At 49.2% G+C, this 15000-nt stretch overlaps 1 protein-coding gene across 1 annotated transcript in view; it reads right to left on the bottom strand.

Moving 5' to 3' along the window:
• Positions 1–15000, bottom strand: part of glsl (glutaminase like) — a 49939-nt gene that overhangs the window by 3340 nt on the left and 31599 nt on the right. The window contains exons 10-18 of the mRNA XM_078256342.1: positions 13810–13973; positions 13020–13078; positions 12897–12941; positions 10040–10098; positions 8368–8434; positions 7530–7580; positions 6018–6194; positions 2434–2565; positions 796–888 (exon numbers count right to left, since the gene is read on the bottom strand). Coding sequence (XP_078112468.1) covers positions 796–888; positions 2434–2565; positions 6018–6194; positions 7530–7580; positions 8368–8434; positions 10040–10098; positions 12897–12941; positions 13020–13078; positions 13810–13973 — 847 coding nt within the window. The remainder of the gene's footprint in view (positions 1–795; positions 889–2433; positions 2566–6017; positions 6195–7529; positions 7581–8367; positions 8435–10039; positions 10099–12896; positions 12942–13019; positions 13079–13809; positions 13974–15000) is intronic.

Genomic DNA, 15000 nt, shown 5'->3' with positions numbered 1-15000 from the left:
CCACTGGCAGATTGTTTTACTTATTACAAGCACACAAAAAACACCTTGTATTCAATGTTTTGTGGCGTTTTCCCAGTGTGATCCTGAAGCTAGATGGTGAGTCTTGTAATGGAAAAATTACATAGACCATGATTTTCTTAACAATGATTGTTCATCTATTGAGTAATTTTTAATTATAAGTAGATCCTTAAAATATGCCTCTGAAACATGTGTCTCCTAAAGATATTTCCTGAAAGTAAGTCCTCCAGTGTTGAAGACAGCTGAAAATGTTATGACCCTGTAATTCTCCAACTGTAAGCAAATGGTAACAAAACACAGGCGCCTCCAGAGATATGCAAAGGTCAGTTTGCCCGAACTTAAGGTTGGAGCCTGAACCAATCTGTAGACGAGATAAATTCCTGACTCCTATTGAAGGACTTTTTACGCACTAGACAGATGTACAGGGACAGCTTTAGACAGCAGTGTTCAAGATTAAAATGTCTTCCCAACATGGTCGTGTTTCTGCTGGGAAAATGGGATATAAGGAGATGTCATATGTTACGCGAGGCACAGATCGGCTGTCACTTTGTAACTCTGTTCATTGTGAATTGCTGTTCTTGTCATTGTTTGGTTGTTCTCTCGAGAAAATAATTAAACCCTTCCACCGAATACCTAAACTTTTAATCCAGTTTGCAGCCTGTCTTTATTTTGTTTCAACAAGGTCTCTTCTTCACCCAAATTCCTCCCTCGCTGAACAGAAACTTCCATCACAGTCTGTAAAGCACTCTGGGATCAGGAAGAAACAGCAGAACTGACCTCAGATTCAGCCTTCCACTGTCTGTAGGCCAGGATCTGTCTGAACGGAGTCCGGATGTCAAAACTGTGCAGCTGGAATGTGGAAATCAGCTCCTACAAACAAACAAAAAAAAAAAAAACAGAATCAGAATCAGCTTAATAGCCAAGTGAGGCTCCATTTACACCAGTAGAAGAACTAATCTCTGTTCAAACTAACACGCCCAGAGCAGGGGGAATGAGAGGGGGGAACACCAGAGCAGGGGGAATGAGAGGGGGAACGCCAGAGCAGGGGGGAATGAGAGGGGAGAACACCAGAGCAGGGGGAATGAGAGGGGGAACACCAGAGCAGGGGGGAACGAGAGGGGGACGCCAGAGCAGGGGGGAATGAGAGGGGGACACGCCAGAGCAGGGGGAATGAGAGGGGGAAACGCCAGAGCAGGGGGAATGAGAGGGGGGAACACCAGAGCAGGGGGAATGAGAGGGGGGAAACACCAGAGCAGGGGGAATGAGAGGGGGGAATGAGAGAGCAGGGGGAATGAGAGGGGGGAAAACCAGAGCAGGGGGAATGAGAGGGGGAACGCCAGAGCAGGGGGAATGAGAGGGGGAAACACCAGAGCAGGGGGAATGAGAGGGGGAAACACCAGAGCAGGGGGAAATGAGAGGGGGGAATGAGAGGCAGGGGGAATGAGAGGGGGGAAAACCAGAGCAGGGGGAATGAGAGGGGGGAAACGCCAGAGCAGGGGGAATGAGAGGGGGAAACACCAGAGCAGGGGGAATGAGAGGGGGAAACGCCAGAGCAGGGGGAATGAGAGGGGAAACACCAGAGCAGGGGGGAATGAGGGAGGAACACCAGAGCAGGGGGGAATGAGAGGGGGGAACACCAGAGCAGGGGGAATGAGAGGGGAGACACCAGAGCAGGGGGAATGAGAGGGAAACGCCAGAGCAGGGGGAATGAGAGGGGGAACACCAGAGCAGGGGGAATGAGAGGGGAGACACCAGAGCAGGGGGAAATGAGAGGGGGAAACACCAGAGCAGGGGGGAATGAGAGGGGGGGAATGAGAGAGCAGGGGAATGAGAGAGGGGGAAAACCAGAGCAGGGGGAATGAGAGGGGGGAACGCCAGAGCAGGGGGAATGAGAGGGGGAACGCCAGAGCAGGGGGAATGAGAGGGGGAAACACCAGAGCAGGGGAATGAGAGGGGGAATGAGAGGCAGGGGAATGAGAGGGGGGAAAACCAGAGCAGGGGGGAATGAGAGGGGGGACGCCAGAGCAGGGGGAATGAGAGGGGGGAACACCAGAGCAGGGGGAATGAGAGGGGGGAAACACCAGAGCAGGGGGAATGAGAGGGGGGACACCAGAGCAGGGGGAATGAGAGGGGGGAACACCAGAGCAGGGGGAATGAGAGGGGGGAACACCAGAGCAGGGGGAATGAGAGGGGGAAACACCAGAGCAGGGGGAATGAGAGGGGGGAACACCAGAGCAGGGGGAATGAGAGGGGGGAACACCAGAGCAGGGGGAATGAGAGGGGGAAACACCAGAGCAGGGGGAATGAGAGGGGGAAGAAGGTGGAATACCATATAACATATAAATCAGGGTGTTTCCTATATTACATATTTCTGCTTCCTGCTGCCTGTTAGCCAATCAGAGAGAGAGGTGTCACCTGGCAGAAGTGGACGGCCCTCCAGGGATTTCCGCAGGCGTCCGTCTCCTGAGAGAACGCCATCAGACCCAAAACCCCGGGAACCACCGCCAGCAGGGCGCCACGGCTGCTCGACACGGCCGGTACCGACGTCTGCCAACGGAAACATATTCAACATGGACTCTTCAAAATAAAAGCAACGTCTCGTCTCTTCGGTGTGTTCTGAGGCACTTTTTTTGAGAACTGCGTTAGTAACCGGGGGAGTCCTGCATGTATTAACCTCTCTTTCTTTCTTTCTTTATTCTGTCTTTCGGATCTTCAGTAGCAGCTACTCTTCTTGGGGTCCACACAAAACAACCACAACATCAACACGTTCTCACACCCATCTTGTAAAATATTGATGCTTGGTCAGGTGCCTTTGTCGTTCTTATTGACGCTAAAAGTCTCCTTTAGCGCTATAAGTAAACGTGCTTGGTCGGGACTATTGACGTCCCTTTAGCGCTATAAGTAAACGTGCTTGGTCGGGACTATTGACGTCCCTTTAGCGCTATAAGTAAACGTGCTTGGTCGGGACTATTGTCGTCCCTTTAGCGCTATAAGTAAACGTGCTTGGTCGGGACTATTGTCGTCCCTTTAGCGCTATGAGTAAACGTGCTTGGTCGGGACTATTGACGTCCCTTTAGCGCTATAAGTAAACGTGCTGGTCGACTATTGACGCCCCTTTAGCGCTATAGTAAACGTGTTTGGTCGGGACTATTGCGCCCCTTTAGCGCTATAAAGCGCTTGGTCGACTATTGACGCCCCTTTAGCGCTATAAGTAAACGCGCTTGGTCGGGACTATTGTCGCCCCTTTAGCGCTATAAGTAAACGTGCTTGGTCGGGACTATTGACGCCCCTTTAGCGCTATAAACGCTGGTCGGGACTATTGCGCCCCTTTAGCGCTAGGGCAACGTGGTCGGTCGACTATTGACGCCCCTTTTAGCGCTATAAGTAAACGTGCTTGGTCGGGACTATTGACGCCCCTTTAGCTTATAAGTAACGCGCTTGGTCGGGACTATTGCCGCCCTTTAGCGCTAAGTAACGGGCTTTGGTCGACTATTGACGCCCCTTTAGCGCTATAAGTAAACGCTGGTCGACTATTGACGCCCCTTTAGCGCTATAAGTAACGCGCTTTGGTCGGGACTATTGACGCCCCTTTAGCGCTATAAGTAAACGTGCTTGGTCGGGACTATTGACGCCCCTTTAGCGCTATAAGTAAACGCGCTTGGTCGGGACTATTGACGCCCCTTTAGCGCTATAAGTAACACGCTTGGTCGGGACTATTGACGTCCCTTTAGCGCTATAAGTAAACGCTTGGTCGGGACTATTGACGCCCCTTTAGCGCTATAAGTAAACGCGCTTGGTCGGGACTATTGACGCCCCTTTAGCGCTTATAAACGCTGGGTCGGGACTATTGACGCCCCTTTAGCGCTATAAGTAAACGCTGGGTCGGGACTATTGACGCCCCTTTAGCGCTATAGTAAACGCGCTTGGTCGGGACTATTGACGCCCCTTTAGCGCTATAAGTAAACGCGCTTGGTCGGGACTATTGACGCCCCTTTAGCGCTATAAGTAAACGTGCTTGGTCGACTATTGACGCCCCTTTAGCGCTTATAAGTAAACGTGCTTGGTCGGGACTATTGACGCCCCTTTAGCGCTATAAGTAAACACGCTTGGTCGGGACTATTGACGCCCCTTTAGCGCTATAAGTAAACGCGCTTGGTCGGGACTATTGACGCCCCTTTAGCGCTATAAGTAAACGCGCTTGGTCGGGACTATTGACGCCCTTTAGCGCTATAAGTAAACGCGCTTGGTCGGGACTATTGACGCCCCTTTAGCGCTATAAGTAAACGAGCTTGGTCGGGACTATTGACGCCCCTTTAGCGCTATAAGTAACGCGCTTGGTCGGGACTATTGACGTCCCCTTTAGCGCTATAAGTAAACGCGCTTGGTCGGGACTATTGACGTCCCCTTTAGCGCTATAAGTAAACACGCTTGGTCGGGACTATTGACGTCCCCTTTAGCGCTATAAGTAAACGCGCTTGGTCGGGACTATTGACGTCCCCTTTAGCGCTATAAGTAAACGTGCTTGGTCGGGACTATTGACGTCCCCTTTAGCGCTATAAGTAAACGTGCTTGGTCGGGACTATTGACGTCCCCTTTAGCGCTATAAGTAAACGCTTGGTCGGGACTATTGCCGTCCCCTTTAGCGCTATAAGTAAACGCGCTAGTCGGGACTATTGACGTCCCTTTAGCGCTATAAGTAAACGCGCTTGGTCGGGACTATTGACGTCCCTTTAGCGCTATAAGTAAACGTGCTTGGTTGGGACTATTGCCGTCCCTTTAGCGCTATAAGTAAACACGCTTGGTCGGGACTATTGACGTCCCTTTAGCGCTATAAGTAAACGCGCTTGGTCGGGACTATTGACGTCCCTTTAGCGCTATAAGTAAACGTGCTTGGTCGGGACTATTTCCGTCCCTTTAGCGCTATAAGTAAACGTGCTTGGTCGGGACTATTGACGTCCCTTTAGCGCTATAAGTAAACGTGCTTGGTTGGGACTATTGCCGTCCCTTTAGCGCTATAAGTAAACGAGCTTGGTCGGGACTATTGACGTCCCTTTAAAGCTATAAGTAAACGCGCTTGGTCGGGACTATTGCCGTCCCTTTAGCGCTATAAGTAAACGTGCTTGGTCGGGACTATTGACGTCCCTTTAGCGCTATAAGTAAACACGCTTTGTCGGGACTATTGACGTCCCTTTAGCGCTATAAGTAAACGCGCTTGGTCGGGACTATTGCCGTCCCATTTGACCCATCCACCCCCCCAACCACAGCCACTGTCCAAACGTCCTTATTTTACGAGTTCGGAATGAGAACGGGTTGACAACACATACACAAAAATACCACATATACAATGTGACATACATAGGGCATGAAGTTAACTTTATTGACCACCAGCCACTGTGTGGCAGTGGGCAGGCCCTCACCTACTGCACCTTTAACTGTCGCAGACTGTTGTTTTGTGCTCCTTTATTCTTTTTTAAATAGGAAATCTTTTTAAAAAGTATCGTTTTAGCACCGGTATCGGAAAAAACCCAAAGGATACCCAACCCTTAGCCTAGAAAGCTAGACCACCCTAGAGACAGCAAATGTACTTGCAGCCAGGGTCGTCTAGCAGCTCTCCGTTGGCTTGAGAGCTGGAAAAACCAAACTCTGGTCAGGCCAATCACATCGTGTATAGAGTGGGTGGGCGGGGCTTATGGCTTCTGCTGCTGCTGGTGAACAGCGTCTCTGGAAGACTTGGAGTTCAGCTTTTCTTTGAGAAAAGAACAAAGAACGGCCCTGAAGTCATTCTTAAAAAAGGAAGATGTGTTCAGAGTTTAGAGTGGAATCTATCAGCTAGCTCTGCTCTGATTGGTTGTAGAGCTATCCTATTGGTGCAGAGGGAATTTGAAAGACAACCGTTTATCCCGCCCCTCGCATTGAGCCCAGCCAATGGGGAGTTCCCAGACCCAACATCTGGATGTGGGGCTGGTTTGTCAGGATGCCCAACCCTATGAATAACTGACCTTGAAGTGGAAGGTGGAGGAGTAATCCTTCATCCCGGCCACCTGCATCACGGACAGCATACAGCGTGTTGCTGCTGGGGACAGCACCTGGTCACCTGACAGCGGACAGAGGCCGCCATTGGCCAGCGAGGCGGCCATGGCTGCACCAGATTCACAGGTGATCTCCGTGGAGGCGCACTGTCACACAGTACAGACAACGTGATAACAAATATCATTAAAAAAAATAATATTTTTAAATATCAAAGATATATAAAAATGATGTTTTTGAATCCTGTAGACTTTGTATTATTGGCACGGAAACAATTCATTTATTTTATTTTTATTCTGTGAAAAAAAAATGAAAAAAACGGAGGTTTTATATTTTTTATGTTTAAATCTTCTTATTTTCGGTTATAGAGAAAACTCAGATTACACTGAAATGAGAAACTACTTTCAAGCATTACAGGGACAAACTAGGAGACCACTCAGAGAGAGTACAGTATTTATTTTAACATAAGTTATGTTTGGTGACGTGAACAGAGAGTCTGGTAGTGTTTTTGTGATTGTTTTGGGCTAAAATCCTTAATTATGCGTCACGTTTTCTTAAAAAATGTGATGGAAAATGCCGGATATTTATGCAATTGTATGTGATGAAACTGCGGGAACTTGCAGAAACTGTGGTTTCATCGTGGGGTTTACAGCTTTTTAGATGGCGCTTCATGACGTCGCTTCATGACGTCGCTTCATGACGTCGCTTCATGACGTCATTTCATGACGTCGCTTCATGACGTCGCATCATGACGTCACTTCATGACGTCTCTTCATGACGTCGCTTCATGACGTCGCTTCATTACGTCGCTTCATGACGTCTCTTCATGACGTCGCTTCATGACGTCGCTTCATGACGTCGCTTCATGACGTCGCTTCATGACGTCGCTTCATGACGTCATGAAGAGACGTCGCTTCATGACGTCGCTTCATGACGTCATGAAGAGACGTCGCTTCATGACGTCGCTTCATGACGTCGCTTCATAACGTCGCTTCATAACGTCACTTCATGACGTCGCTTCATAACGTCGCTTCATGACGTCACCTCATAACGTCCCTTCATAACGTCGCTTCATAACGTCGCTTCATAACGTCGCTTCATAACGTCGCTTCATAACGTCCCTTCATAACGTCGCTTCATAACGTCCCTTCATAACGTCGCTTCATAACGTCGCTTCATAACGTCGCTTCATAACGTCCCTACATAACGTCGCTTCATAACATCACTTCATCACGTCGCTTCATAACTTCACTTCATAACGTTCTCATGGCAGCAGGGGAACAGCTGCTCTTGTGTGAAGTAAACAACATTTCTCATCTTTCTGCTGAGATATTTGGGACTTTTTTGCAACGAAAATGCGGGGATTATGACATCATGCAAGCCCCGCGTATTTTGCGCAGAAATCAGCAATTTAAGCGGCGAAAGTGCGGCGTATATGGAACCAATGCGGAGGAAACTAAACTAAACTAAACGTGGTGTTTTACCTGCATCATTAGATCCAAAGCTGCATTAATGTCCGTCTTCTCTGGAAAACACTGGAACGCAGAAGATTAGTTAGAGAGGAGACGACGGTCAGGGAGGCTGAAAAATATTATGTTTAAAGGAACATGCCGACTTCTTGGGACTTTAGCTTATTCACCAAGAGTTAGATACGTCCATACCCGGCTCCATCTAGCCTAGCTTAGCACAGATGGAGCCAGTTACCTCCAGGATCTGTGCTAAGCTAGGCTAGTTGGAGCCAGTTACCTCCAGGATCTGTGCTAAGCTAGGCTAGATGGAGCCGGTTACCTCCAGGATCTGTGCTAAGCTAGGCTAGATGGAGCCAGTTACCTCCAGGATCTGTGCTAAGCTAGGCTAGTTGGAGCAGGTTACCTCCAGGATCTGTGCTAAGCTAGGCTAGTTGGAGCCAGTTACCTCCAGGATCTGTGCTAAGCTAGGCTAGTTGGAGCAGGTTACCTCCAGGATCTGTGCTAAGCTAGGCTAGTTGGAGCCAGTTACCTCCAGGATCTGTGCTAAGCTAGGCTAGTTGGAGCAGGTTACCTCCAGGATCTGTGCTACGCTAGGCTAGATGGAGCCAGTTACCTCCAGGATCTGTGCTAAGCTAGGCTAGATGGAGCCAGTTACCTCCAGGATCTGTGCTAAGCTAGGCTAGATGGAGCCAGTTACCTCCAGGATCTGTGCTAAGCTAGGCTAGCGGTGGGGCCGTCAGACAGTAACAACACGCACAGAGATGAGAAGGGTATGTCTGGACTTATCTAACTCTGGGGGATACGGGGAATAAAGTCCCAATAAGTCGGCGTGTTCCTTTAAAGGATGTTTTACCTTTTTCTCCTGCAGGTAGAAGGACAGAGCGTGGAGTCTGACACTGGCCTTCCTGCTGCTCTGATAGCTAAACATCACAACAACAACAACAACAAGAGAACTCACTTTACTGCATCCACACAAACAAAATGTACCTCAGTGGAGACACTAAGTTATAGACTCTCACGTGTACATTTATATTCAAATAAATATGTTAATAATAATAACACATTGGATTTTTAAAGCATTTTTCGAAGTCCTCAAAGCCGCTTTACATAGAATACAAATAAAAACGAGCAGTAAGCATATAAATAAAGACAAAAAGGCTGCGATCAGACAGCCTGCGTCCCACAAAGGGCCCTTTCTCGCACCCAGCGCAGCGTAAAGCCCGACGCAAGTGTCTTTGCTAGTTTAAGACCGACGCAGTTGTCAGTTTCCCGTCCAGCGCCCACGTCGTTTAAATAGCAAATGCACCTGCGCCCATCTGTGGCCCATGCTGGTCTTACAGGGAGGTGTGTTCAGGTGCATTCTGGGCGTGCTGGTCTTACAGGGAGGTGTGTTCAGGTGCATTCTGGGCGTGCTGGTCTTACATGGAGGTGTGTTCAGGTGCATTCTGGGCGTGCTGGTCTTACATGGAGGTGTGTTCAGGTGCATTCTGGGCGTGCTGGTCTTACAGGGAGGTGTGTTCAGGTGCATTCTGGGCGTGCTGGTCTTACAGGGAGGTGTGTTCAGGTGCATTCTGGGCGTGCTGGTCTTACAGGGAGGTGTGTTCAGGTGCATTCTGGGCGTGCTGGTCTTACAGGGAGGTGTGTTCAGGTGCATTCTGGGCGTGCTGGTCTTACATGGAGGTGTGTTCAGGTGCATTCTGGGCGTGCTGGTCTTACAGGGAGGTGTGTTCAGGTGCATTCTGGGCGTGCTGGTCTTACAGGGAGGTGTGTTCAGGTGCATTCTGGGCGTACTGGTCTTACAGGGAGGTGTGTTCAGGTGCATTCTGGGCGTACTGTTCTTACAGGGAGGTGTGTTCAGGTGCATTCTGGGCGTATTCCTATCTTGAGGCAGTGGGAAGTGATGGCACCATTGACCATCAAAAACCTGGTCTAAAGTCAATAACGCAGCATCTCATTGTTATTTTAACAGAGCATTAGTAAAATGCTCCTAGACTCGTGCACAGCACGTGCACACTATGCTTGTTACACACACAGGGACGCACAGCAGCACACACACACACACACACACACACACACACACAGGGAGCACACACACACACACATGCAGAAGATTACAGATACAAATATTACGGTGAAAATCCTCCATCATAACAGCAATGCTCCAAGGTCCAAACGCGCCTGGCTTTTAAAGGGAATGGGAGATGATCTCTGATTGGTTGATTGCATGTTACGCCCAGAACACACCTCTGATTAATGAAGACACTAAGGTCAACCCTTTAGAACCATGCGCCCGGCACACGGACCCTTTTTACTGCCGTCAAACTAGCAAAAGTGGATTAGGACACGCCCTAAACACACCTGCACCAGGCGCTTCACGCCGTGCCCTCAGGTCGTTAAAATAGGACCCTTAGTCTTATACTTAGTTGGGTATTAAAGCAGAAAAATATGGAATATCATCATCAGACTTCACCCTCTGTTATATTTGAGCCATAGTGTGACTGCGGGTCTGTTTGCAGAATCAGTACCTGGTGCAGTTTAAGTTGGCGTGCTCCTTGTTGCAGAGCCTTCGGATGACATTCAACACCTGCAAACAAAAAAACAACGTTTGTTTCTGAGACGTTTTCAGTTTCTAGCAGTGATGGAAGAACTACTCAGTTACTTTACTGCAGTAAAAGTACTAATGTTAGCCTAACAGGAGATACTTGAACAGCTAAAAGACATATTTAGCATCACAGAGATTAGTTTTGTTAGGGCGTTCACAAACGTTAGCTGACGTTTGGTTCTCGGAGAGTTTGTTCCTGAGACGGAGAAAAACAGCTGGCGTGAAGATCATTTTCTCCTGATGTGTCCGTCCATAAAAATGCCATTTTAGTGCCAGAATGTTCTGGAGATATGTGGCTTGTGAGGAATGGCTCCTTTGGGGAGTACAGAGCGATAATCTGTGTTCACGTTCACTTCTCCCGTTGGAATCAACACACAGAGTGGAGTCGGGCCGCTATCCCTCTGAACAACGTCACACACACTCTGAAAAGCTGCTGTTTTGTATGGTTTTAATGTGCTACCAACCTGTCCGTCCGTCCGTTTACCAACTTACCCACCTACCTATCTTTCCGTCTACCTGTCTGTCTACCTGTCTGTCTGCCTGTCTGTCTACCTGTCCGTCTGTCTGTCTGTCTGTCCGTCTACCTACCTACCTACCTGTCCGTCCGTTTACCTAATTACCTACATACCTGTTTGCTGTCTGTCTCTCTACCTATCTATCTGTCTACCTACCTACTTACCTACCTGTCTGTCTGTCCGTCTACCTACCTACCTACCTACCTACCTACCTACCTGTCTGTCTGTCTGTCTGTCTGTCTGTCTGTCTTTCCTTCTATCTACCTACCTACCTACCTACCTGTCTACCTACCTACCTTCCTACCTGTCTGTCTGTCTGTCTGTCTGTCTGTCTGTCTACCTACCTACCTACCTGTCCGTCCGTTTACCTAATACCTACATACCTGTTTGCTGTCTGTCTCTCTACCTATCTATCTGTCTACCTACCTACCTACCTGTCTGTCTGTCTGTCTGTTTGTCCGTCTACCTACCTACCTACCTGTCTGTCTGTCTGTCTGTCCGTCTACCTACCTACCTACCTATCTACCTACCTGTCTGTCTGTCTGTCTGTCTGTCCGTCTACCTACCTACCTACCTGTCTACCTACCTACCTTCCTACCTGTCTGTCTGTCTGTCTGTCCGTCAGTCTACCTACCTACCTACCTACCTGTCTGTCTGTCTGTCTGTCAGTCTACCTGCCTACCTACCTACCTGTCTGTCTGTCTGTCTGTCTGTCTGCCTGCCTGCCTATCTGCCTGTCTGTCTGTCTGTCTGCCTGCCTACCTGCCTGCCTGCCTGTCTGCCTGTCTGTCTGTCTGTCTGCCTACCTACCTACCTGCCTGTCTGTCTGTCTGTCTGTCTGTCTATCTACCTGCCTACCTGCCTGTCTACCTACCTGCCTACCTGTCTGTCTGTCTGTCTGTCTGTCTGTCCGTCTACCTACCTACCTTCCTACCTGTCTGTCTGTCTGTCTGTCAGTCTACCTACCTACCTACCTGTCTGTCTGACTGTCTGTCTGTTTGTCCATCTACCTACCTACCTACCTGTCTGTCTGTCTATCTACCTACCTACCTACCTACCTGTCTGTCTGTCTGTCTGTCTATCTACCTCCCTACCTACCTACCTGTCTGTCTGTCTGTCTATCTGTCTGTCTGTCTGTCCGTCTACCTACCTGCCTACCTACCTGTCTGTCTGTCTGTCCATCTACCTACCTACCTACCTACCTACCTACCTGCCTACCTATCTACCTATCTGTCTGTCTGTCCGTCTACCTACCTACCTACCTACCTGTCTGTCTGTCTGTCTGTCCGTCTACCTACCTACCTACCTACCTGTCTGTCTGTCTGTCTGTCCATCTACCTACCTACCTTCCTATCTACCTACCTACCTGTCTGTCTGTCCGTCTACCTACCTACCTACCTACCTGTCTACCTGTCTGTCTGTCCGTCTACCTACCTGTCTACCTGTCTGTCTGTCAGTCCGTCTACCTACCTACCTACCTACCTACCTACCTGTCTACCTGTCTGTCTGTCAGTCTACCTACCTACCTACCTGTCTACCTGTCTGTCTGTCAGTCTACCTACCTTCCTATCTACCTGTCTACCTGTCTGTCTGTCTCTCAGTCTACCTGCCTACCTACCTGCCTGTCTGCCTGTCTGTCTGTCTGTCAGTCTACCTGCCTACCTACCTACCTGTCTACCTGTCTGTCTGTCTGCTCTGCCTGCCTACCTACCTGCCTACCTGTCTGTCTGTCTGTCTACCTACCTACCTGTCTACCTGTCTGTCTGTCAGTCTACCTACCTACCTACCTACCTGTCTACCTGTCTGTCTGTCAGTCTACCTACCTACCTACCTTCCTATCTACCTGTCTGTCCGTCTACCTACCTACCTACCTGTCTACCTGTCTGTCTGTCCGTCTACCTACCTACCTGTCTACCTGTCTGTCTGTCAGCCTACCTACCTACCTACCTGTCTACCTGTCTGTCTGTCAGCCTACCTACCTTCCTATCTACCTGTCTGTCTGTCAGCCTACCTACCTACCTACCTACCTGTCTACCTGTCTGTCTGTCTGTCAGCCTACCTACCTACCTACCTACCTACCTGTCTACCTGTCTGTCTGTCAGCCTACCTACCTACCTACCTACCTGTCTACCTGTCTGTCTGTCAGCCTACCTACCTACCTACCTACCTACCTGTCTACCTGTCTGTCTGTCAGCCTACCTACCTTCCTATCTACCTGTCTATAGCAAAGCATCCTGTTCTATCTCCATCTCGTCTGTTACTTACTGAGTCATACTTCTCCTCTTCCTCTGCACACAGGCGCCCCGCCAGCTGGAAGACACACAACACATTATGAATTACAGGAAGTGACATCACTGGTGATAAAAGGACGGATGATGGATGAGTTACCTGCAGTAACGATGTAGTAACGACGGCTCCTGTCTCAGCGAGCGGGCTGTGAGGGATTCCTGCAAACACGTTTTAATCAAAGGTCTAAGGTCTAAATAAAGAGACTTCAGATACAGTATTAGGGGACCACTAAGGTCTATATAAAAGAGACTTCAGATACAGTATTAGGGGACCACTAAGGTCTATATAAAAGAGACTTCAGATACAGTATTAGGGGACCACTAAGGTCTATATAAAGAGACTTCAGATACAGTATTAGGGGACCACTAAGGTCTATATAAAGAGACTTCAGATACAGTATTAGGGGACCACTAAGGTCTATATAAAAGAGACTTCAGATACAGTATTAGGGGACCACTAAGGTCTATATAAAGAGACTTCAGATACAGTATTAGGGGACCACTAAGGTCTATATAAAAGAGACTTCAGATATAGTATTAGGGGACCACTAAGGTCTATATAAAAGAGACTTCAGATACAGTATTAGGGGACCACTAAGGTCTATATAAAAGAGACTTCAGATACAGTATTAGGGGACCACTAAGGCCTATATAGAGACTTCAGATCCAGTATTAGGGGACCACTAAGGTCTATATAGAGACTTCAGATACAGTATTAGGGACCACTAAGGTCTATATAAAAGAGACTTCAGATACAGTATTAGGGGACCACTAAGGTCTATATAAAAGAGACTTCAGATACAGTATTAGGGGACCACTAAGGTCTATATAAAGAGACTTCAGATATATTTATTATATTTGTGACAGAGAGACAGGAACTGATCCTGGACCTGTTTTGGTGAGTGTGAACGGAGAGTTGTGACTGGAGTACGTCTCCACGGCAACATATCTGTGGACGAGGTCAGAGCCCAGCAGGTCCACGGCCACGCCGTACACCAGCGGCCATGACACCTCGCCCAGAAGCTGGGGGCCGGCCCAGTCGCCCAGAGATAACCTGACAGACAGACAGGCAGGGAGACAGGCAGGGAGACAGACAGACAGACAGGCAGGGAGACAGACAGACAGGCAGGGAGACAGGCAGGGAGACAGACAGACAGGCAGGCAGGGAGACAGACAGACAGGCAGGCAGAAAGGCAGACAGGGAGACAGGTAGGGAGACAGACAGACAGGCAGGTAGGGAGACAGACAGACAGGCAGACAGACAGACAGGTAGGGAGACAGACAGACAGACAGGCAGGGAGACAGACAGACAGGCAGGCAGGGAGACAGACAGACAGGCAGGCAGAAAGGCAGAAAGGGAGACAGACAGACAGGCAGGCAGGCAGAAAGGCAGACAGGGAGACAGACAGACAGGTAGGGAGACAGACAGACAGACAGGTAGGGAGACAGACAGGCAGGGAGAAAGGGAGACAGACAGGCAGGCAGGGAGACAGACAGGGAGAAAGACAGGGAGACAGACAGACAGGCAGGCAGAAAGGCAGACAGGGAGACAGACAGACAGGCAGGCAGGGAGACAGACAGGGAGACAGGGAGACAGGGAGACAGGCAGGCAGAAAGGCAGACAGGGAGACAGGCAGGGAGACAGGGAGAAAGACAGGGAGACAGACAGACAGACAGGCAGGGAGACAGGCAGACAGACAGGCAGACAGACAGATGGACAGACAGGCAGACAGACAGACAGACAGACAGAGAAACAGACGGACAGGGAGACAGGGAGACAGGGAGACAGGCAGACAGACAGCCAGCCAGCCAGATGGACGGACAGATAGGGAGACAGACAGACAGGCAGGGAGACAGAGAGACAGAGAGACAGACAGACAGACAGACAGACGGACAGACGGACAGACAGACAGAGAGACAGACAGACAGACAGAGAGACAGACTGATTAATTTTACTCATACTGCTGCTTACAAAAAACTGAAACTAAGAAAAGACCTTTATTGTGAAGGCGCTACAGGAAGTGATGACCAAGGTTAACTCATTGCAAAATAAAAGGTTGGTCTAAATAGAGATGCAGGCT

The sequence above is a fragment of the Sander vitreus genome, chromosome 8, assembly GCF_031162955.1.
Source record: "Sander vitreus isolate 19-12246 chromosome 8, sanVit1, whole genome shotgun sequence".
Classification (NCBI taxonomy): domain Eukaryota; kingdom Metazoa; phylum Chordata; class Actinopteri; order Perciformes; family Percidae; genus Sander; species Sander vitreus.
This window is presented reverse-complemented; position numbering and strand designations above follow the sequence as displayed.